This window comes from Argiope bruennichi, chromosome 7 (genome assembly GCF_947563725.1).
Source record: "Argiope bruennichi chromosome 7, qqArgBrue1.1, whole genome shotgun sequence".
Lineage (NCBI taxonomy): Eukaryota > Metazoa > Arthropoda > Arachnida > Araneae > Araneidae > Argiope > Argiope bruennichi.
The window spans coordinates 40,707,778-40,732,702 of NC_079157.1; the positions used below are offsets into that span (position 1 = coordinate 40,707,778).

General features: G+C 28.0%; 1 protein-coding gene across 1 annotated transcript; it reads right to left on the reverse strand.

Annotated features, from left to right (window-relative positions):
- Nucleotides 1-6,048: 6,048 nt before the first annotated feature.
- Nucleotides 6,049-23,100, reverse strand: LOC129976471 (uncharacterized). The gene is made up of 3 exons (XM_056090073.1): nt 23,079-23,100; nt 20,467-20,591; nt 6,049-7,260 (listed from the first exon to the last, which is right to left on the reverse strand). The coding sequence occupies exons 2-3, from the start codon at nt 20,584-20,586 to the stop codon at nt 6,049-6,051; spliced, it is 1,332 nt and encodes a 443-aa protein (XP_055946048.1). The 5' UTR covers nt 20,587-20,591; nt 23,079-23,100.
- Nucleotides 23,101-24,925: the final 1,825 nt, after the last annotated feature.

Here is a 24,925-nt window from a genome sequence, read left to right on the forward strand (position 1 = left end):
GTTTTTCGGATTTACAGAAATATAAAATAAAAATAAAAATTATTAAATTGTAAAGTTCAATTTTTTTTTTTTTTTTTTTTGTCTTTACCATTGCAATAATTTCTCTTTGTATACCTCGCATAAGAGAAATGTAAGAGTTTTCCAATTCTGCGATATCTAAAAAGAGTAGATTCATAAAAATTTAAGAGCCAAAGCTCTTATATATCAAAAGCATATTTTTTTTTCTGGAATAAAATAAAAATCCGATTACAACATTCGAATCTTTGGAAATCATTGACTGCATTCAAAAAGTCGTTACCTGCAATTATTTTCATCAAATACCCAACCCAACCCTATGTATAAAAATTAGATTTGAATTATTTTCTGAAGAGGAAAAAAAATTAAATATTAATGTCCAGTTTGTTTGTATTATATGAATTTCGATGAAATAGCGAAGTATTTTTTTTAAATACTAGATATATATCAACAAAAGATTTGGATTCTTTATACTTTTGAGTCCTCTTCAAGCTTTTAAAGAAATGAAAAAATAATATTTCTTTCACCATTGAGGAATTTCAGAGTGAAGGCGAAAGAATAAAGCTTCCTTTTCTTCAATTTCTTTAAAACCACAATACAGCAGAAATGCGTTTCAGAAAATGGTTTATGCTTGTAGATAAAATTCTGGAGACTTTCTGTTTCATTTTATTTTTTCTTACGTTTTGTTGTTACTTGATGCATTTCCTTTCATCAGTTTTCGGATAAAGTGATAAATCTTCTAGATGCGGGACAGATTTTTGGAATGATTACTTGTATATAAAAAAGAAAGAATAACTCTGCTCGACTATATCTTTAAACTTTCACGAAAGATTAAAGTAAGATTAGAGCAGTTCAACATCATCTTTTTTAACATCATGCGTTCTAAAAATTAAAAATTTTATTTTTTACACATTTAAGAAATTTTTTTAATGTTTAAAGAATTATTTTATTTAGATGATAATTCCAAGACAGTGGGGAAAGGAATATTTTTACTGAAGAAGCATTTTTTCTGAGACCGTTAGCTTTCAAAATTCAAAGACAAATGAAGAAATAATACAGACAATGAATAAAATTGTATAATAAATTTTAAATTCCTATAATACTATTTAAAAGTCTGAATTAACTGAAGATTGCAGCTATACCTGAAGCATTATTTTTGCTTCTAGATTGGAACACTAATGTAAAATATTCCCATTAATGATAATTTAGGATGACATTATAACACTTTTTATCATTAAAAAATTATTTTTATCAAAATATATATTAGTGTTATATAGAACTTTATTCCGCTCAAGTGCATTCTCAATTTTGAAACATTAAATTTATACTATTGTTTGACGAAATTCAATCATATGTATGTATAAAATAGCTTCAAAACTGTCTGTAGATATGTAATAGTATTATTTATGATAATAAAGAGAAAATAATCTAATATGCCTTTCACTATACAAGTTTGCGCTAAATGAAAGAATGAATCCTTGGCGCATCATAAATTTCACTTACGTAAAGTCAAAATATTCATTGAATCGTCCGTGGAATGAGGTTTAAAAAATTTAGAAACTATCAGTATTTAACAGTCTTAATTTTTTGTTCCTTTAAAGTAGCGAAATATTTGTCTAAATGAACACTCATGAACACTGAAATTACTTTTTAAATTAATAATCTTTCTTTTATTCTTGGCAATGCATCATTGCCAAGAATATGATTTTAGATTATCTGTAAACGTCTTTACATGTTAAATTCAGACACTCATTCTGCTTCATTCTTATCTGGATTATTTCAAACATCTGATTGGAATTTGATTTTTTTAAATGACTAAAATAACAAATTATGAAACGTCATGACATATAAATTAGAAGTTTATTTACTAAGTCATAATTTATAAATTAGCAACAGCTAATATTCATTAATGGCATCACTACCTTCAAAACGCCTAGCTTATTATTCAAGTCGAGAAATGAACATAAGGGTTAAGCTATAGTTTACCGATAGAAAATTATCTATGTAAAAAAATTTAATACGCTATAGGTTTTATAACATATTTAATTTTTGTAAAGAAAGAATGAAAATAGCATAAATTAAACTGTTGTCAAGCAATCATAGTGTAAAATTTGAAACATTAGATAATTTGAAACATTAGATGTGTTGATATGTTTTAATGCTTATCCTCAAATTTAATAACAATAATACTTTTAAAAAATTATTATACCACATTTTTAAAGTGCACTAAAAAAAAAATCCTTTTTGTCTCATAAAGAGATTCCTATTCCCTAACAGATTGTCCTGAAAGTTTTTGATCACAAAGCTTCAGAATTATCAATCATTAATTTCCAACAGTCTTTACGGATTCTTAACACCATACACGCTGCATTGAAAATTTGTAATCATGGCTTCTTTTTACATTCCCACACAAAAGTTGTTCAGGAAAGTCTTTGTTGAGTTGGAAGAATTAAATTATACTTTTTAGTCGTTTTAGAAAGGCAGGATATAATAATATTTTTTTTATTGAAACAATTATTTTCTGCTTTTTAGTAATGTTTGTGTGGAATTTTGCACTTGATTGAAAAAAACCAAGTTAATGTTGTATTGGCATCAAATTCTACGTTATGTTTAAGCTTCAAGTCTCTAGTTTACGACTCGTCTTTTTTTAACATTCATTAAATTTACTCTACAGAATCTTTCATCGAAATGTGAAAGCCAAGATGTTATGTTTTTGTTTCTAATGGTATGTATCAGTGACAAGCCAACTGACTTTAGAAGTGATTTTAAGCCCAGGGTGCATCTCTTGTTTTCCAGTAGCGCATCTAGGGTCAGGAGTACGACTTAACGATACACACGTCACAACCCTATTTACGGGGCGGACTTCATTCAAGAATTTCATTCACTGATCCACAGATCGTAATTTAACCCTTAACTGGGGACGTGTGGTCTGTGACACCACTAGCGATGGATTTTCGGTCAATCCTATTCTATTTTTAGCTCAATTGAAGGGATTAACCCTGTAGCTTCCTGTTCTGTGACCTTCAATACACGTGCTCTTTTTCGACCGATTTCAGCGGATGCTTTTTAAAATAATTCAGTTATTTCTTTAAGCGCGGTCTCTAAGACCTCACCTCCCTGTTAGTGTCTCAGTGATGAACAAGGCTTAGCAGATGGCGCTAGAACTTGGGTCCCGAAATATGATCCAATTTAATAATCATTTTATGAAGCAGTGCTCCAGGCACTTTTAAATGAAGCAGAAAGTGATTTTAGTGATAAGAACAACTGTACAGAAGTTTTTTTTTCGATGAAAGTTCGCATGCAACTGATTCTGATATACATGTTCAAACATAATTAATTTTTCTAGTGATAATGTATTTTGAAAAATGTATTAAATATATTGATATACCAAGAGATATATATACAGAATTTATAGGTTGATTTTTATACTAGTTCTTAACCTCTATGTTTAAAATGCCCTAGAAAACAGTGCTATGAAAGTCATACAAGGCGATAAAAAAAAGGGTCAATTTTACCCATTGTCATTTTTTTTTATTTTTCATATAATTGTTGAGTTTTACATTATATGGTCTTCTATATACCTTCATATACTGTAAAAATAAATATGATTTAAAAAGTAAAAAGTAATATGTTTTTTCAAGAATATTATTTATTGTAACATGTATTTTGAGAAGAAAACGTACGTTCCAACGCATTTACTTTTTTCAATGATAATATATTTTGAAAAATTTCTAAAACATATCTATATATCAAGAAAACTATGTGCAAAATATATTGGCAGTTTTTCATACTAATACATTCATTAAAAAATTTAATTTGAGTGTAAATGAAATGCGGTCTCGTAGACCGCACTTCCCCAGTTAAGTCCTAAAATTTGACCTCCCCAGTTGAGGGTTAAACTTGAATCAGGGAACGATCACCCCTCATCCAGTACCCCCAGTGGTAATACTCTCGACATGGAGGACTTTGTGGACAGACTACCTACATGGAGGACATGGAGGACAGACTACCACACACGCGGAAAGCCTTCGGCCGGTGGGGTTCGAACTCGCAACCGAAGGGATGTGAAACCAACACCCTACCAAGCAGATTATCCCAGTCCTCGAGTTTTGCAGATCTATAATGGAAACCATGAGCAGTGAATAGATTGATTATTAAAAAGTAATGGTAATAATTTCATCTTTATTATTGCATCATTTTTCTATCCATATTAAAGATAGCCACCTTCACTGGCTGATTCACTCAATTATTATAACAATTCTATTTAAAATTTTCTAATTTAATTTCAAATAATGAAAACACAATCTTCATATTAAATTAAAGGTACTTTATATTCAATATGGCAGTGCTAACTTTACTTATTCTCACAAATACGGCAATAAAATCTCAAACAAAAATTAAGAATTAAATTTATAAAATAAATAATCAAGTATGAAACTGTATTGCTGTTTCTAAAGAATAAGAATATAAATTTAAAAATTATGTGCAAAAGAATTTTTTATCTTCTCTAAATGTTAATGTCTGTTTTTAAAGTGAAAGCCAAAGATAACGACCATATTATTAAAAAAAAATAATATGGTAAAATATTATTTTAAAAATAAATAGATTTTTAAAAGTAAGCATAAATTTAAAATATTATGTATTACATTTCATGAGTGTTTCCAACGTTCATTAAAAACTGGAACCAGAAATATGTACCTGATTTTTCTTTTGTAGAGCATTTTTCTTTTTGTAGAGAATTTTTTGTTGTTATTGAGCAGAATATGAAATACTTTCTAGTAAGAAGTAATGTTAGAATAATTTGTCTTTCTTAATAGATTGTATGTAGAAATAATTATAATGAAATGTAATTATATCTTTAATTACAAAAATCCACTCACCATATGAAAATCGTTTCCTGCTTAATGGATTTGATATTTCTTATTATTAACCAGAAGTCTACTTCAGAATTCTACTACTCAACAGATTGTTAATTTTACTATTTGTTGTGATACAAATTTCGAGTTATTTAACAATTTTGTTTTCTGTAAAATTAAATAATTGTGTAACATGTTCAGTATTTTTGTAGGTGAATAAACCTATATCAGCAAGTGTTTAAAAAGTATGTCTTAGTAAAGAATAAAACATTATTTTTTTTTTATAGAAAAAAGAATTAACTCTAAAGATAATAATGCAGAATTCTTGTTTCAAATCAATACCCTGAAACTGAGATTCAAATTTAATCTAACTTTCGTTCTGATTAATTGCATTAAAATAGAATATTTATTTTTATTTAATAAAAGAACAGCCCAAGTATAATTTTTAAAATGTCATTGATCTTACTTAATTAATTTATCATAAAAAATTAGTTTAAAGAACTTTTTGGCTTAATTGTCTAATTCAGCTATCATAAAAAGTTGACCATACAAAACACAACTAATTGTTCACTGGCTAACTTTGAAATTAAAATATTGCTTTCTTTATATATGAAGCGCTTATTTAAAGTAATTTCTAAGAGCACAATCTAAAATACAAAAAGTAAAAATATCGAAAAATAATTAAATATAAAATAAAGTTAATATAAATTTTCTCTTTCGTACTATTTATTAGCTAAATTTTGAAATTTCCAAAGATCTCGATAGTAGAAAAATTATTTAATTCTCACGAAAATTTGTGAAAATAATGTTCTAATTTATCTTGTTGTAGTGCATTACTCTATCTTTTCTTTCGGATAACAGATGGCGATGTCCGATTAGATATGCATCCCATGGTGCATTGTGATTTTAATTAGAATTAAAATGCTGTTCTGTTAAGATGCGCGCGTAAATGTCTTGTCTTGCCTTCATGTTTGTGTTTGTTTTGTGTGAAATGCGATCATTTAAGTAATGTTCCCAAAAACATGGCCCTCATGCTTTCACTGGACGGATCATAATGATCTTCATTCCATCACATTGTAAAATAATGTAATAAATAATTTTTTTATGTTTGAAGAAAATAGATTTTATTACCAATGTTGATAAATGTTTCTTCATAAAACATAGCATAGCATGTTATTTAAAAAAGGGAACGCATCAAAACAGTGTCTGCTCTGGAAAAGAACTTAAAAAGCACATTGGGAGATGTACTCATGCTATTCAGAAACATTTCAATAATCAAACTTTTGATGGGTTGTAGGTCCCGAATGATTTCTGTAATAGTCTTGGTGTGGATGTGCGAATAATTATGTGAGTCATCGGTCAAGAAAAGAGATGTGTGCTTTTCCATGAACACAATCCATTCGTGCCTTAACCTTTTACCAAATCCAGCATGCAAAGACTCAGCTTCTTCAGTTATCAAATGAAGATTTTCAGCAGACTTTCTCAGGATCATTCGCAGATGCTTTCGCATGAGTTTTCCTAAGATAGGCAGAGAATCGTTTTCGAAACTTTCTTTGGCTTTGTCAACAATGGATTGAGGAAGATGGATGATGGTACCAGGTGGAGTATTGTGTAATTGCCTCTTGTACATTTCATTCATCACCGGGGCGAACGCGGATTTCAACGACACTATCAATTTTATCATATCGAATCTAGTTTCAGGATCAGAAACGAGCTCGGTCACAGTTGGCAAAATTAGTTTGCTCATCACAGTATCCTGATCACCTGACAGGAAATTCAGAAAGCTGTCGAAAATATCCTCAGCAATAGGCCTTCCGATTGAACGTGCAAGATCATCTGTCCATCTTTTGTGTCTTGAATGAATTGCTTTTGCTGATAAATATTTTCCGAGTTGCAACACAGGCTTTAAATCATTAGAAACATCTGATACAATGTCTTCTACTGAAACAAGATTCACATGAGTAGAATTGCTCATTTCCCATGATTGGTAAGCTTTTTTGCATAGCCTTCCAATGAGTTTTTGAATGTATGTAACTGCTTTTGCCATCCTGGGTGAAACTGTTTGCTTGTAAAGGGGGAGAAGATCTTCCTCCAATGATTTAATCATGGGAAAGTAAGTTTTTATTAGTTCCTCGTGAATAGTTGGCATTGCTGATAGCAAAGCTTCATCCAGAGCCTCAACCATTTCTTTCAGTAATTTTTCAAAGCCAGATTTCAAATCTTCCAACGCAATTGAATGAACTTCTATAGACCTTTTCACTCTGTGGTGTTCCTCATCAACACATGTAACCGAGGCAGCTTCCATGCACTTCATTTTTTCACTATCAAAAGCTTGTCCGGAGGGGCATGTATGTGTGGTCATTGCAGATTTGTCACAGTAATGATATACCTGTAAAGATAAGGAAATTATGAATTCTAATCAGCATATAAAAAAATATGAAGAAAATATGTTTCTATTTATTGCAATGCTTTATTGTAAACTTGTTTCAAATTCTGTATATACATGTTTGGTATATTATTCATTTAAAAAAGTGTTTTCTATTTCTACTTCAAATTCTTAATATTTTATTAACTTCAAAATATTAATTTAAAATACAAATAAAATTGTAGTCAATAGTTTTATTTGATATGCTTCTTTGCATGCATTTACAACCGTTTCGTTCTTTCCAAACATTTCATCAATTTTAAGAGACATAATGATTTAAACTTACTTGCTAAAAAGAAATGAGCTAAATCTTTCAATTAATGGTTCAAATACACATAAACCTCTTGCTAACACAATATTTGAGTGACCAAGCTACAAGCTGTGTGTGTGTGTTTAAGAAAATATTTAGATACGAATCATACACGGATTACAGATGAATATTTTTCAACTTGTATCATTAATCAAATCAATGTGTATATATATATATATATATATATATATATATATATATATATATATATATATATATATATATATATATATATATATATATATATTATTGGGTTGGCAACTAAGTAATTACGGATTTTTTTTAGAAAATGAAAGACAATTTTTTCATGGAACTAAATAACTTTATTCTGTAATGTATTGCCCATTTTGATCAATGACCTTTTGCCATCTTTCAGGCAGCATCATAACCCCACGTTCATAAAACTTCTGGTTTTTATTAGCAAAAAACTGAATCAGGTACGATTTGACATCATCATCATTATTGAAATTTTTACCATTCAAGGAGTTTTGTAAAAATCGAAACAAAAAGTAATCAGACGGTGCAAGGTCAGGACTATATGGTGGATGTGGCAAAACATCCCAACCAAGCTCCAATAATTTTTGCCGAGTGACCAAAGATGTGTGTGGCCTTGCATTATCATGATGGAATACAACACCTTTTCGATTTGTCAATTCGGGCCGCTTTTCTTCAACTGCATTGTTTAATTTCGTTAGTTGTTCAATGTAGACATCAGAATTGATCGTTCGGTTGGGTGGTAAGAGTTCAAATTAGACAATTCCTTTGTAATCTCACCAAACTGATAACAAAACCTTCTTTTGATGAATATCAGCTTTTGATGTTGTTTGAGTTGGTTCACCTGGCCTGCTCCACGATCTTTTCCACTTGATATTGTTGTAAACAACCCATTTTTCATCGCCAGTTTAGCAAATCGCAGCTGTTAATGCGTTGCGTTAAATGCGTTTCTTTCAGTTCGTGAGGAACCCATGTATCGAGTTTTTGAACATAGCCAAGTTCTTTTAAGTGATTTTCAATGCATGTATGTGATACATGAAGCTTCTCTGCAATCTCACGTGTTGTATGTACTGTGACGATCCGAATCGATTATTGCTTTGATTAGGTCGTCATCAACTTCAACTGGACGACCAGAGCGTATTTCATCTTTGAGTGAAAAATCTCCAGAACGAAATTTGGCAAACCAATTTTGACACTGCCTTTCTTTTAAGGCTTCGTCACCATAAACAGCACATAACTTTTTGTGAGCTTGTGATGGGTTTTTCCCTTTGCGGAAATAAAAAAGCAAAATAAGACGAAAATGTTCCTTTTGATTTTCCATTTTTCAACGAAAGCCAAACGAAAACTACGCAACCGATCAAAAAACTTTTTTTATTGATTGGCAGCTGAATTGCCAACTGTCAAATAACAAAATGTGTTTTACATTTGTACTACGTCTGCAAACCTAAAAATTCAACTGAAGCCATCTATGAGTGAAATCCGCAATTACTTAGTTGCCAACCCAATACTTCTTCGGAATGGCTTCAGAAATATATTCAATTATGATATTGATTCCTGGCAATGATACTGATTCCCGTAAGAATAGAGAACTTATTCGCTATTAAAACCATCGGTAATCTGATATATAGGGTGTTCATTAATTATTGTTGAGTTTTCCGTACCTCATAACTTTCGAATTAAAAATATTACGCAAAAACCGATTACGTATTCGTAAATTACAACTCAAAGAATTTTATTAATGATATTAAAGTGTAAAGCTTGCACAATTTGCACTTTGTAGGCATTCAGCTGAAGGCGATTTTGTATTCGTAAATTCGCTGAACAAATTTTGACTTTTGATAGTCGTGCGGGTTCTCCGAGCCCCATATTCTACAGTTATGTTTATTCACTTTTTCTGACACATGAAAAGTGGATTCGTCACTGAAGAACCATTTCCGAAGGTAATTTTCATCATCCTCAATTCGAGTCAAAATTTGTTCAGCGAATTTACGAATACATAATCGCCTTCAGCTGAATACCTACAAAGTTCAAATTGTGCAAGATTTACACTTTAATATCATTAATAAAATTCTTTGAGTTGTAATTTACGAATACGTAATCGGTTTTTGCGTAATATTTTTCATTCGAAAGTTATGAGGTACGGAAACTCCGACAATAATTAATGAACACCCTATATATCCCAAACATGAAAAAATTTATTAATTCATAATCGAATTAATTTGGGAAATCTTTATAGTTTCTAATATTTTCTCCGAATTTCATTAATACAAAAAAAAAAAAAAACCACACAAATTTTTCCTTAAAGCTGATAACCGTGTGTAAACATTTGGAAACTACTTTGCTTTCAATTATTTCATATTTAAGATTTAGAAGGAGAAAGTTTTAAAAATATTGAGAAAGGGAACGAATAAATTATAATTATAATTGTTTCGAAAATTCTAAAATGTAAGAATTATTGCTTTTCAATCTCTTAAATATGCCACCTAACGAAAAAACACAACTTTAAGACTTTACTTTACTTGATCCATTTAATAGCTTTATTTATTTTTGAGCATTTAGCCCCAAATTAATAAATAAATAAAGTTACGAAACTATCGAAATAAATGTTGATGAATGGGGAGGAAGGAAAATCACAAAGTGTCGCAACCAGTAATGTAAGTAAAAAAAAATAAAATCCCTAATCAAAAGGACTGGAAATTTTTATGTTTCTAAACACCCTGCCGATAAAGAAAATTATCAGCTTGAAATTTGATAGTTACAGATAATACAGAATAAAAGCTATGGGGAAAAAACTCACTTTTTTTAAGAATTAATTTTTTTGTATTAATACACTAACGCACAAGCGTCATTTGTTTCTCAACGTTCTCTATTTTTATGCAGACGTTATTAAGTATTTGCATAGTCACTTTTGCTCTTTCATTCTTTATTTTATGTCTTCGACGCTGTTTATTTCTGTTTTTCCGATATCCCCAGAACAAGAAATCAAATTCCGAACAGGTTTCATATCGGAAGATTGTGGAGACGATAAATGTTTTTAAGCTCTATGTATGCATTGATCTGAGAATATATCATCAAGGAAATCATGGGCAGCCTTTATTGATACAAAAATTTGTCTTGCCTCTTGAAACTGTTTCAATCGCGATTTAATTGATTGTTTTTCTGGCGGAAGAAAAATCAATTTAAAACCCCTGCGAATTGTTTTAGTAAATTTTGTTTCCCGTAATCGTTTCAATCCCGCAATTTCTCACATTGCTTTCTCAAGGAAGTTGAAATTTTGTTTGAAACATTTAAGTTTCACTCTTACAATTCTAAAAATATATATATACAAATAAAATTCCTTGATTTAAATATTATATAGATGTAATTCATTTCCTCATCTATACTTATAATAAAGCTCAATGTGTGTGTGTGTGTGTGTGTTGGCGCTCTACAGGCCAGGTCATTTGACATACAGCTACCAAATTTGGTACATGTATACCTTAGAGGTCGGGAATGTGCACCTGGGGTCCCTTTTTTTGAAATTTTAATTAGAATTTTAATTATTAATTAAAAACTAACTTTCCCGCCAAAAATTCTTCCATTTTCCCCACCGCCAACTTTTCCGCCAAAATAATCTTCCATTTTCTCCAACGCCAAATGATTTAGGCTTTAGTTCTTTTTTTCTCCCAACAGTAATGAGGCTAGGGTTAAGATTTTTCGGCGAATTATTTCAAACGATTCTGTTTATTTTCTTAATGTTTTATGCATTTAAAATTAAACATTGTTAATTAATCCATGTTTCAGATTCATTCTGAAGTACTTTTGAATTAAAATAACACAGAATAAAGGAAATTAAAAATGTATAATCTGCATAGCGTTACCCCAACTGGAGTAGAAAAATTCACGCATTTGCGTTACCGTAAAAGGCGAAGAAAATTCACGCATGCGCACTGTGTTCTGATTGTTGGCATGGCAACCATTATCAACGGACGATTTAAATTACTTTTAGGTTAGTTGTATGCTTTTGTAAGCAAATTGTATTTATGTTAGTTATATATTTTTTGTATATGCTTATAGTTTTAAGTACATCGTTTTTTAAGTAGTTTTTTTTAACCTGTTTTCAATGATTTAAATTATTTTTAGGCTAATTGCATGCTTTTGTAATTAAATTGTATTTATGTTAGTTATATATTTTTTGATATATGCTTATAGTTTTAAGTACATCGTTTTTTAAGTAGTTTTTTTAAACCTGTTTTCGACCGATTATTTTAAACGATTCATTTTATTTTCTTAGTGTTTGATGCATTTAAAATGAAACATTGTTAATGAATCGATCCGTTCATGATGAATCTGAGAAAATTTTGTTGACAAATTCTTGAGATATTATATAAATTAAGAAAGATATTCTTTAGTGCCCATAAAGTTTAAACGCTCAGTGACTCTATTATCAGTAATCATATTATAAAAAAAATGCTTTGTTTCAGTAAAAAATATTATTATATTAATTGCAGATTAATCCTTTACACTTTAATGTAAAGCATAAATTCTATGAGGGGTAACAGAAAATTAGAGAGATACATATCACGTTATGACTGAAGGCCTTTATAATATTATGAGTGAATTATATGACTATCAAAATTTGAAGTTTTAAAATATTTTGCTGAAGAATCTATTAAAGTTGGAATTGCATAAAATATTTAATTATTAAAATTTTAACGAACATTAAGATTGGCGAACCGGCTGGTCGCCAAAGGCGGCTAGTATATCATAAAAATACTATTCAATTTAATTTTTTAATTTAATCTTAGAAACTAGATATTGATAAACGTTTTTCGCATTTATATTTTTGAATTCAATTCCATAAGTCTTCTTGGAATATTGAACAAAAAACAGAGATTTAAATTATATATATATATATATATATATATATATATATATCATTGATTAGAGCCAAAATGTAAATCACTTTGAAGACATTCAGTTGTAATTTCCATTGCTTATGTACAAAATAATTATTTTAATCTTAGAAACTAGATATTGATAAACGTTTTTCGCATTTATATTTTTGAATTCAATTCCACAAGTCTTCTTGGAATATTGAACAAAAAACACTGATTTAAATTCACTGATTAAACTATATATATATATATATATATGCTGCGATATTCTCAAACGTCACGGTGTAATTCACATATAGGTATATATATTTCACTTCTAACCTTCAAATCCATTTACAAAACAAACTTTATGGTAAAAACAATTTTTTCGTCCATAAAAGCATTTCTGGAAAACTTCAGAAGAAAGAAAAAGTGCACAACTTTTCTAAAATCTATACAAAAACTCGATGTCGCTATTCTATTCCATTTTGACATGCATTAGATATTTGCATAGTCTTTCCACACACGGCAGGGTACAATTCTCTCGAGATTGCCACGCTTCCGACTTGAAGACAAACATCAGTTGAGGGCTGGACTAGACAACAGGGTGCACTATCCATCGCTTCGTGATCTCACATATAAAGTCTCACTGAATTCTGTTGAGTGGGGTTGCTGAATAACAAATAGGTAGCATCCCGAGACGGCCATACATCGATTTCGTGGCTTTAGCTACAGGCGGTAAGTGTAGGTGACATGAAGATGACGATGGAGAAAGAGGAATGATCGATGTGTTTTGATATACATCGCGGATATTTTTTTTTTACTTTCTTTTGGAAGCGGAAAGGTGTTTTTCTCGGCATTATGCCGCAGATACTGAATAAATATGTGAAAGTTTGATGAAAGAATGTGTCATGGTTCTTTGAACTTGAATGACTCAGTCGTTTTAATAAGTAATGCGTTAAGTTTTTGAATATTGATATTTGAAATATTTTTTTTCTTTTATACTTTGAATAATGATAAAACAGCAAGAAAAAATTTATTAAAAATACGTATTATGAGAAGTATTTTAACTGATATAGTAAGAACTGTATGATACTTTTAAATTTATAATGCATCTATTACAATTATCGTGATTAATCCAGTTTTTAATAATAATAATAACATAAACATAATTTATAAGAACTGATCAATATGATAAATAGATTCCAGACTTTTACCAATTATTATTAAAAATACCCGATTGATCGCGATGATATTAACGCATATGCACTTTCATACTTTTTTTGCATAGTTGAAAAACCAGGAATTCAGTTGTAGGCTTTCTTCATTACATATATATATATATATATATATATATATATATATATATATATATATATATATATATATATATATATATATATATATATATATATATATATATATATATATATTTAATTTGAATATATTTTTTTCTATAACTTGCTATCGCATTTGTGCATCCGAATCGGTCTTTTCGATTCCAACTCCTTAATATAGTTACCAATCTATGTCCTTAATATAGTTACCAATCCGTGTGCAATAAAGGCATCACACATATACTATCCGGAATATTAGGTTCTGTCCAAAGAGTGACAGTAAACATTTTTTTTAATTAATTTACTGTTTTTCTTCCTTTACTATGCTACTGGGTCTTCTAATATTCAATAGAGATATCTGTTAGAAAAAGTATGAAGTTACTATATACAAATGCAGATCTTAATACAAGCTCCGAATGATATTAAAAAGTATATAAAGGTTTGGTAATATTAACGTCCCGTTTGAAGCAACACTAGGACTATTTTTGGGACGGACCTCGTAATTTCGAACCGCTGTCAGATGACGAGTACGACACCTGAGCTGGCACCCCCTCTCCACCCCACACCAGCTGGAGGACGTTGGTCATGACGGAATTAACGTGCAACAGACCCCCTTACACGACGGTTCTTCGGTGGTATCGGGTCACGAGCCTGAAACCATCTGGCTCCGAAGCCGAGACCTTACCACCAGGCCACCGCGGCCCCTAGTATATAAAGGTATGTGAATGTTTGTAAATACATGTGAATATTTTAGTTGCTCTAATTATATACCAAAAATGACAAATAAGTTCTGAAAATCAATTAAAAAACAAAGGAATGCAATAGAAATATATCCTTTATGGTTTTCCGTTTACTAAAGCAGAGGATTTTATCTTACCAAATTGCAAATTTACTTATTGCACCAACAAGCGAATATGCAAAATAAAAATAAAAATTGAAAACCGGTACGAAATGCAGTAAATTCTGATGCAAAAAATTATACAACGATGGTTTCAATATAACTATATACACAGAAGTTTAGAATGGCGATATTAAATATTTCATTTTATATACATCTATTGCATACCATCTGCAGTAGCATCCGTCAGTGTCAGATAATTTAAATTGCAACTTATTGGAATAAAATTTCATGATTTCTGAAATGCGAACAATACATTTCTATAAGATTCGTTTTATTATTATTATTTATTTTCAAATTCCATCAGTCACTTTTTGGACATCCATTTTTTTTTTTATAAAAAAGATATCAATAATAAAACAGAAGAAAGTGTCTTTATGCTAAAAGGATAAAGGTTATTTTATCATAATATTATATAATTGTTATAAATGTAATTAAATAGCCCTGTGTTATGTCCTTTTACTTCGATATTTGTTTCTATGCAATAAATTGATGAAATAAACTTATTTTAATGTAAGTAGATGAATAATTTATTATTTGTGGCTTTCAGCTAGGAATTACGAGCTTACTAAGAAACTCTTAAAGTTTATTTATTAAAAGGTTAAAAAATTGGCTGAAAATGTTACGGTTTCAAGAAATAAATATTGTTTATTAATTATTGTTGTCCAAAATTCTGCTTTCACATTCTTTCCTTCAAGATAACTGTTTTAAAAAAAATTACTATAATGATAAAGTTATTCACATTAACACATTTCTATTAAACCTTCAGTGAAAATTAACAGAGCATTAATCCTTTGTATTTTACGAGCATATTAAAAATTAGAGCATTTCATTCGCTAATAAATATAAATCAGTTTTCTTAACATTTTATACAAAAGGTTTTTGATTGTGGAATTATGTGAAAAGATGTATTCAGTATATATATGATTATACTGAATATGTGTATATTATATATATTATAGACACGGAAGGTAAATAAAAAAATTCTCTAAAAAACTTGTTTAATAATGAAAAATTACATTAGAAACATTTGAATTAAACTCAGCAATGTTAATTTAATTAAATCGTTATAGAAAAATGTAGCAGTTGTCAGTCAAGTATATTAAATGTGTAATAAAATCAATAAAATGAAAAATTAAATACCGTAATAAATCACTCAAATATAATTTACTGAAAACTGTAGAAATATACTTAAAAGTCTGAGAATAGATTAAAATTTAATTTTCACATTTGCTCTTAAAAGTTTGAATTCTTTTAAAAAATAAAAGAATAGCGGTTCAGCTTGTAAATATAATTATTTATCAAATTATAATTTTTCATATAAAAGAGGTCAAATAAATAGTAAATGCAAAAGTTCCTTATAATTTTTTTTTCTATTCTGCAAGCACCATTTTTTTAACAGCATTTGCTTAAAATTGAATTTCATCGATTTTTTTTAATTTCATTTAAAATAAGTGACTCATTATGAAATTTTTAACTTAAAAATCCTTTGAGAGTATATTAATTCATTTCGAATAGTACTTTTATTATGATTATATGATAAACGATACTCTAATAAATCTCGATGATTCTCAAATTTTTTCCGCCACTGTATATAATTTCCAAAACTATTATTTCAAGAAAATGGCTTTTGCATTGTATTAAAAGAATAAAAAATGCTTTTTTACTGATATCAATTTCATTTTTATATATTTCTCATTATTTTTAATCGTTTAATTATAATTTAATAAACAATATGTATGAATGTTTCCAATGTTGTAATTGAATTCGATGATCATACATCAAGATATTGAATCGTGGGCTAAAAGTAAGATATATATATATATATATTTTTTTTTGTGCATTTATCTGAAGTACGTTTCTCCATCTTTATTTTTAGTAAATACACTTTTTTAATTTGCACTCTTGGTAATTTGTCACAGATTAATTCGATTAAATTCATGTTTTTCAATAGTATCAAATAACAAAATGAAATTTTATCAAAAGCATTAAATAATAAATTTTTAACATCTTAAAAAGTCAATAATCTGTGTAAGAAATCTCGTCGCGAAAGAATCTTTAATTGCTAAATTAACGAAGTGATAATCAATGAATGTTAACTGCTTATTTAAAGTATATGAAAGTATCTTTAAATAAGCAATTAAAGCCGTGATATGTTTCTGTTGTGTTTAAAGAAATAGTTTTAAAAACCATGCTGACCTTCAACGTAACAGAAAAAAGGAGTCGAGATTCCCTCACGATTAAGAAAAGATATTAATAAACAAGCAAAGAATTCTCATTTTCATTTCAGAATTGATTAATTGCCATATGTAGGAACCATAGAACGATTTAAGCAGATAGTAAGCAGTTATTTTCCCAAGTCTCTGCTTTCATCTCTTACGTTTTAGAAAGGTAGCGCCACCTATCTGCTTGAAAGGTAACTTAGTCTCCAATAGCATGATATTAGAAATGACTACTCTTCTTGCATTAGTTTTAGATAATAAAAACTATCTTCATGTAGTAATGTAATCTTTTGAAAGAATATTATAAAATATATTTTCTAAATTGTATTATAAGCTTATTTTGCAATAATCTAAACCTCCAGGAATAAATTTAAAATAGAAATAGAAACTGATTGAAATTTTACAAAAGAAAAAAAATGAGACAAGTGACGAACATTGTTAAATTTGTGATTTTTCAATTAATTTAAATAACATTCATTACAAATTATTTAATTTTTAATAATTTATTTGACATATAATTTGGGTTATTATATGAAGAATATCGACAAGAAAATAATCATTCATTTTTGAAAACAATATTTTTTTTTAATCGAAATTCGTTAAACATACATTTATTCTTAATTTCTTTCAATTAAAAACTTTTGACATCTAAGCAATTTTAAATAATTTTTCTGTGCATAAATTGAAGTTTATTTGAAAGTTTAGCACAGACTCAGTAGCAAAATAATTATTTGTTAGAATTGTTTAGCAATTTTTATTGTTTGTTAGAATTGTTATTAATAAAATAAAAAGAATAGAATAAACTTTAGTTAAAACTTTGTTACTTCAGACTCTCCCTAAACATCTCCTGGCAGCTATTGATTTTCTCTATAATGTGCCTTTGTACTATCTATAAGGCACCACATTATTGAATATAACGTTAGGCAATTACCCTTTAATGATACTCCGGAGATCTTGAAGCGATGGCGTGGATGATGACAAGATAAATTTTACGTCTTTAATAGCCCTAGACAGAAGGGAATCAGATTGTACCCTAGGATGAATATAGTACAAAATAGTACCAGTTATCTATTTGTACGTATCTATTGAAATTAAATATTTTCATTTAACAATGTCTCAACTTGATGGTCTTTGATACAATTGTATTCCCATAAGATAATCTTAGCAATATAAATCCACGTTCATTACTTTAAAATTAAGGTATATTACTTAAAATAAATAAATATGTTCTTTTAGTAGTATCAAATGAATGGAATTAGACATATCGATATTATGAAGATTAAAACATAGATTTTCATTTTCTGCTCCACAGAAGCAAGCCAATTTATTTTCTCGTTTTATTAGTAAGAATATTAATATGTCGAACTTACTTTATTAATTATATATATAAATAAGAAGAAGAAGAATATATAATAATAAGAAGAAGAATATTAAAAATTCCATATGTCTACTGGCAATGCTCATATATGTTGGAAAAGAAGTATGCAAATTTATTTCAGTTTCCATATACACAGTGTAAGAAAAATAGTGGATCAATTTTTCCCCTCTAAATATTGTAACTAAACCTATGCGCCAAATTACAAAGTTCCATCCAAAAAACCGAATTACAAAGTCAGTGATTGTACAAAAATCTTTCATAAAAATCAAAACATTTCAACATTACACACAACATCTTTTCTTACATTCTTTTATGTACATAAAACGTTACACATTTATATCAGCAAAATTTGCAGATACATGCTTTTTTATAAATTTAGAAGAATTAATGACAAATTTGGATTTTAGGAACCCAAATTTATTCAGCAGAAAAAATGTGATACATAAATATTTATCTGATGGTATATATTACATTAATATTTATCTGATCATCATAATTTATATTTGTTTAGTCTATAATGACATATTTGTCCAATAGTCATCATGACTACTAATTTTCTAATATCCATCGAGGCTAATATTTGTCTAATTATCAGGATTTGATAGTGGTAATCACATATAATATGCTCACATTGATTGGTTGGCAATCATAACTTCAATTTTATAAAGAAGGGAAGAGAAAATTTAGAAAATTAACATATATTATATCTCAGAGAAATGCTCGAATACCGAATAAGAAAATAAAATCCTTTGCTCGCAACAGTGAACTTTTAAAAAATAGTTCATATTTCAAAAAAAGAGCGTTTGAAAATGCTGTATGTAATCATGACGTTAGCCTAGGTTGCAGAAAGTCATTTTCAGAATTTTTGGCATCTTTCTAGGACGTTTGTTTGCAGGAAGGATTAAAGATTAAAATTACAGAAATATTGCTTCACTGGAAAGGGACGGAGAAAATGAAGCATTTATACATGTGATGCAAAAAGCAACCTTTAGCTTATTTTTTAAATTCCTTTCATAGTATTTTGAGAACAATTAGTCTATAAATCCACATATCAAAACAGACAATGTAAAAATTATATCAGTGCACTAATAAATATCTATATAGTACACAACTCCGAGATCAATGTCTACAATAATTTTGAAGCTGAGCCCTTCTGTCGATAAAATCAAAATCTCCATTTCAGAGGAATACAATTTAGACAGACGAATGTTGCTTCACTCGAGATAGAAACATTAATCTTCAAAACTATGAGTTTTTTATGGTAAAAATCGTATTTTGAACATTATTCATTATCATTGGTAATTTTCTTTAAATATATTATGTATTCCTACTAAAAAAAATCTTTAATTCGTTCCATTTTGCACAACTGTATGCTGAGATATTTTCAGTTAGTTCTGATTGACATTATATTTAAATGAAAGGATGGATTGGTTTTTTCAGTACAGACTCTATAAAAATTTCCTGACAAATTCAAAAAGCCTGTGTTTATATCACTTATAATGAGCTCTATCATGTATGACCTCTATCATGTATGAGCTCTATCATGCATTTTAAACTCTTCATAGATGTCGATAGTGTTAATTTTGATTAGATTTTTAAGCACGCCATTTAATGTATTATTTGACTATTTTTTTTTAATTTAATGATATTTAAAAAGAAGTTATTACTTCTAATAATATTCCATGTTATTATATTATTCTTGAAATATATATCGAATACTGCTCTCAAACTCTGGTTAGAAGTACAGAAAAATGATTGAAGTCAACAAATTTGTCTCCTAATAACTAAATAAATTTCACAGATAGAAGCCTAAAACTTCGTATATGCATAGATGGATATAAAAAAATATTTTACTGATTGATAATTTTGCTGGAAAGGGCATATAAAAATTTTTTTTCAACATTTTATAATTTTACTGCAGAAGTGAAAATGTTTTCATGCATCTGAATACCATATTTGATGAAATTTTGGAACTTAAAGTGTATGTCTAATTACAATAATTATGGAAATAAATACTTGTTTCCCTTTTCTGTCGTATTATTTATATATTAATTACTAAGAATAACACGTTACAAGTAATGACCATTTTGAAAATAATCAAAAGTTTGTTTTTACAACCCGTATATCATTTGATTATAAACTCATCTAATTTATTTAAAAATAATAAATCCTTACCTGGCATGCAGTTGATGGATCGGCATGATAATAAGTACTGTCATCATTTTGGCAAACATAGCCATAAGCAGAAACGGAGCTTGCTAAGATAGCAACGACTATTGATAGAAGATTCATCATGGAGACTGGAAAAAAAATCAATTTATTGTCATTGTGAAACAATATGAAACTGTGCTATTACTCATTAAACTTTACTTTTTATTGTTTTTCTTATAGAATTTTGTAGCATATAATGATTTGATTGGCATTATATTTTTTTCGTGCATTCGGTTTAATCCATTCTTAAGACAAGAAAATCAAGCATACATAGGTTCATAAATTTTATTCCAAGGTTTTATTATCTATATAAGGTGTCCTGCACTAATTCCACAATTTTCGTTAAACTGAGCTAGGCATCATATTTTAGAAATACAGAGAATGGTGTGGGTGACCGTGCTACCATCTAGTGCAGGACAGTTGAAATTCGTTAGATGCCAATTTTTAAACGAAAATTCTCTTTGAATATGACACAAATGCTAACTTTAGCTAAATATGTAGACTGATGCAATCAAGTGCATCGCATTAGTTTTAAACGTAATGAAAATATCGAAAATGCACTATCGATGAAAAATTATCGAAAATGTACTATCGACGAAAAAAATATCGAAAATGTGCTATCGACGAAAACAAATGATTCTTGTAAAAAAAACTAACAAAACTTGTGCACAGATCTTAGAATTGAGCGGTTAAATTTATATAGCATTTAAAATTTTACAAATATGCACTTATTATGCACTATTAAATTGCGATTATATTTATATAGCACAAATATGCACTATTTAAATCGCTAAAATTAGATTTATTATTGTTTCTACCGAATTTGGAACCAAAATTGGAGGCATATTTTATTATTTTTATTTAATTTGTAACAAAATTATAGTTGATATGTTCCTAAGTTATAAAACCCTTATAATGATTTATTAACTCAGTATATAAAGGAATTGTGATCGAGTTCCTTGGTATTTATTTCTAACCTAGATGCACAGTTTTATACTTGAGAGGCAGAGCATTTTTTTTTAAGAACAAATGCGCTTACTATTATTTCCAAGTCATTTATATCAAAAAACAAGTGTCATCGTAGATAACCAAGAATGGCTAAAAATAGGTTTCTATATATTCAAAATAGCAAACCGATGGAAGAAATTGCCTTTTAGATTCATTGCATGGAGTTAATCAAAGGTTAAAAAAACGTTCGGAATATTTGGCTCAATTAAGGTGTACGTACACCCTAGAAGATTTTTTATTAAAATTTTAAATTGTAAAAATAAAGTTTTTTCACAGTAGGTCAGTAATATATGTTTAAACTCATTTCAGTGAGAAAAAAACCATAACACACTGATTATTAATTAATTAAATAAAATTGTATGAGCTAATTAGCATATTTTTTGAAACATGATATCTTACATTCTAATTTGTACAGACACACAATTCTAGTTGGAAATTATGCCTAATTTTAGTCTTCATGTTACCTGCCTCAATCAAGTTATAAAAATATATAGTTTTTTTAAAGAATTTTTTCATCAACAAGGAATAGAAAGCGAGTTTTTTCTGTCATTTTAACTTTAAAATATCAATTAAAAATTTATTTCTATAAATATACCTTTGATTGAGCACAAAACATCCGTATTATTTCATACAGATTATTTTGATATATAAATAACTCTATTTAGTTAATTTTTTGTTGAACTATGATTGTTTAAATGAAGCAACATAGTGGAAAAATATATATTCTTCATAAAATGAGTTTTAAAAAACCGCAACTAGAGTTTTTAATGAAAGCTCCTCAAAAAAAATAATTATAACTCGAGAAATATTTCGAATATTGACAACATCTTGGAATCGTTTGAAAGCTAAAGGATTAAAGAACATTATTAAGTAATAAAAAAATATTCGATATTTTGAAAGATTTTCGTAGATTCAAATGTGTATATATACCTTAAAGCTCACTATATTAGCAAAGTAACTTAAAAATTAAATTATCTATTATGGTACAAACTGTTAAATAAATTTAAACACACAACATTTATGCAATATATTATAATTTACAAACTAAAAGGAAATCTTTGATTCGATGAAAAATGTTCATTCTACTTATAAACAATGCAAGATTAAATCGATTTATAGCCGTATTGAAGAAATAATGCATTTCTAAAACAGCTTATAAAAATTGAATCCATGACTATATGCTTCTAAATTCTCATTTTAATAAAATGTAACTCGGCTTGTAAAAATAGATTAAATTTCAGCAAAAAATGGGATTTTTTTTTATTATTATTTATGTCATGTATTTAAGAGGAATCTTCGTGTTAATAAACAAATGAATAAAGTTTTTCATACATTTTTAACTCAATACTATATTAGATAGGCTCTCGAGTATTTTATATTTTTTTAATTCAATCAAAGTTAATACAAGTCAATAAAAAATATATGTTTACTGTTAAATTGAATGTAAATATATATATTTTTTCGGTTAATCTAAAAAAATTCATAATTATTAGTTTAATTTCAAATTACATATTTATAAAATATACCCATTTATCGAAAAACTAAGAAATAAAAAAAACTGTACTTACTCGATGAAAGCAAAGACTTATAAATAGTAATGGCTGCAGAGAGAGATTGTGAAATAATTTTGTAGTGTCCTTATATAGAAGAAGACTTACGCAGATAAGAATTGGGGGGAATCTGCAAATACCGAGTCATTGGTCAGGAAGCTATCGCTGTTGGTTTGGTTTGCAATTCGTCATATCTTCTCTTCTGGAAGGAGTCAAAGCGTGGACAAGGTCATGGAGGATTTAGATTAGAATTTTCATTCCTTATGACATATTTGAGAAACCAAGATAGATGATCCTACAATCTCTTCCTGTCTCTTGAAATATTTATTTTACATATAAATGGCTTGAAAAAGTTTTGACGTGATATTCATCTTTTTTAAATCCATTTTAGCATTTATACAATGGAACTTTAAACATTGGAATTTTAATTATTAGGATATGTTTGATGTTTAAATATATCATCAAGCACATTTTATCGATAAAAATCACATAAATTGAGAAGAAGAACGGACTTTGATTATATTTTCAAAAATAACTTTTTTATTGTATGCAGAATTACAATCGTTCGCCAAGATTATTTTTGTCATAATTAAATGCATATTACTTTATAAACAAGTTCAGTCACTCTAAGAAGAAAGCTTTGAATAATGAAGCCAATTATCCAATTATGGGATATTTTACAATCCAAATTATGGGATATTTTGCAATCCAAATTATGGGAAATTTTGCAATCCAAATTAAGTTTGGTCCAAATTTATCTGGATATTTGGAGTTAATCGTAATCGTCTATATACGGTAAAAATTTCGATCAACTCTAAAAATTTCATATTTTTACAGGCACAAAATTAAAAATTAAAAAGATCATTTTATTTTTAAATTTGTTATGAAATATATGCCATATATAGTTTTTAATAAATTCCATATTCCTCTTTCTCCAAACAAGAAATAAGTGAATGTATAATAATATTCATATAAATATTTCCAATTCCGAAGATCATTTTTTTAATGTTTTTAATCAATTTTTTCTTTTGAAAAAAATTTTTCAAAACAGTTTCCTTCATAAACTTCTATTTTAGAAAAAATAAAAAGTTAGATAGTATAATCTTTAAAAAGATGACTTGATTGTTGATTTTGAAAACATTTGAATATATTTGCGAACTTAAATATAAACTGGCATTAGATTTTAAATACTTTAAGTTAATAATGTTTAAACGGCAATAAGTTCAAATATATGATAGTCATAATAATAAAATTTTGTAAGTAAAATACTCAACAATTCAGACAAAGGTACCTAGATCTAACAATTTCAGCAGAAAATATTTCGGGGATATTAAGCGTTTGTTATGAAATATTTTCCAAAATTTTAATTAGATCCTTAATTAAAATTCATTCAACATTTTAAACCATTTTCTTAATAAAATAAGAGCCTATTATAGTGCATAAACTATTTTTCCCATTTTAATTTTTTTTTAAATTAATGTATTCAACATATCAAATTTATTTTCCCACAATTATTTTCAATGAGCTTTTTAAAACATTTTAGTTACATTTTACAATAATACTTTTCATAGTTTTAATGACTGGATTTCTAATTTTGCATGATGAGCCGATTTTAAATACATTTTTTATATCCACGCTATCGCTTATATATAATGATTGTAAAAAATTTTAAAACTGAAGTAAGAACAGACAATCAGCTTTAAAACATTATTCGATTTCAAAGTATGTAAAGTTCATAATTTATTTACTTTACATTTTCATTGAGTTAAATCCTATAAAAATTTGAGCACCGACTGATATGTCCTGATGTATTTTATAGTTTAAAGTTTGCTTCAAAATCTTTCTTGTATAAGACATTACTTTAA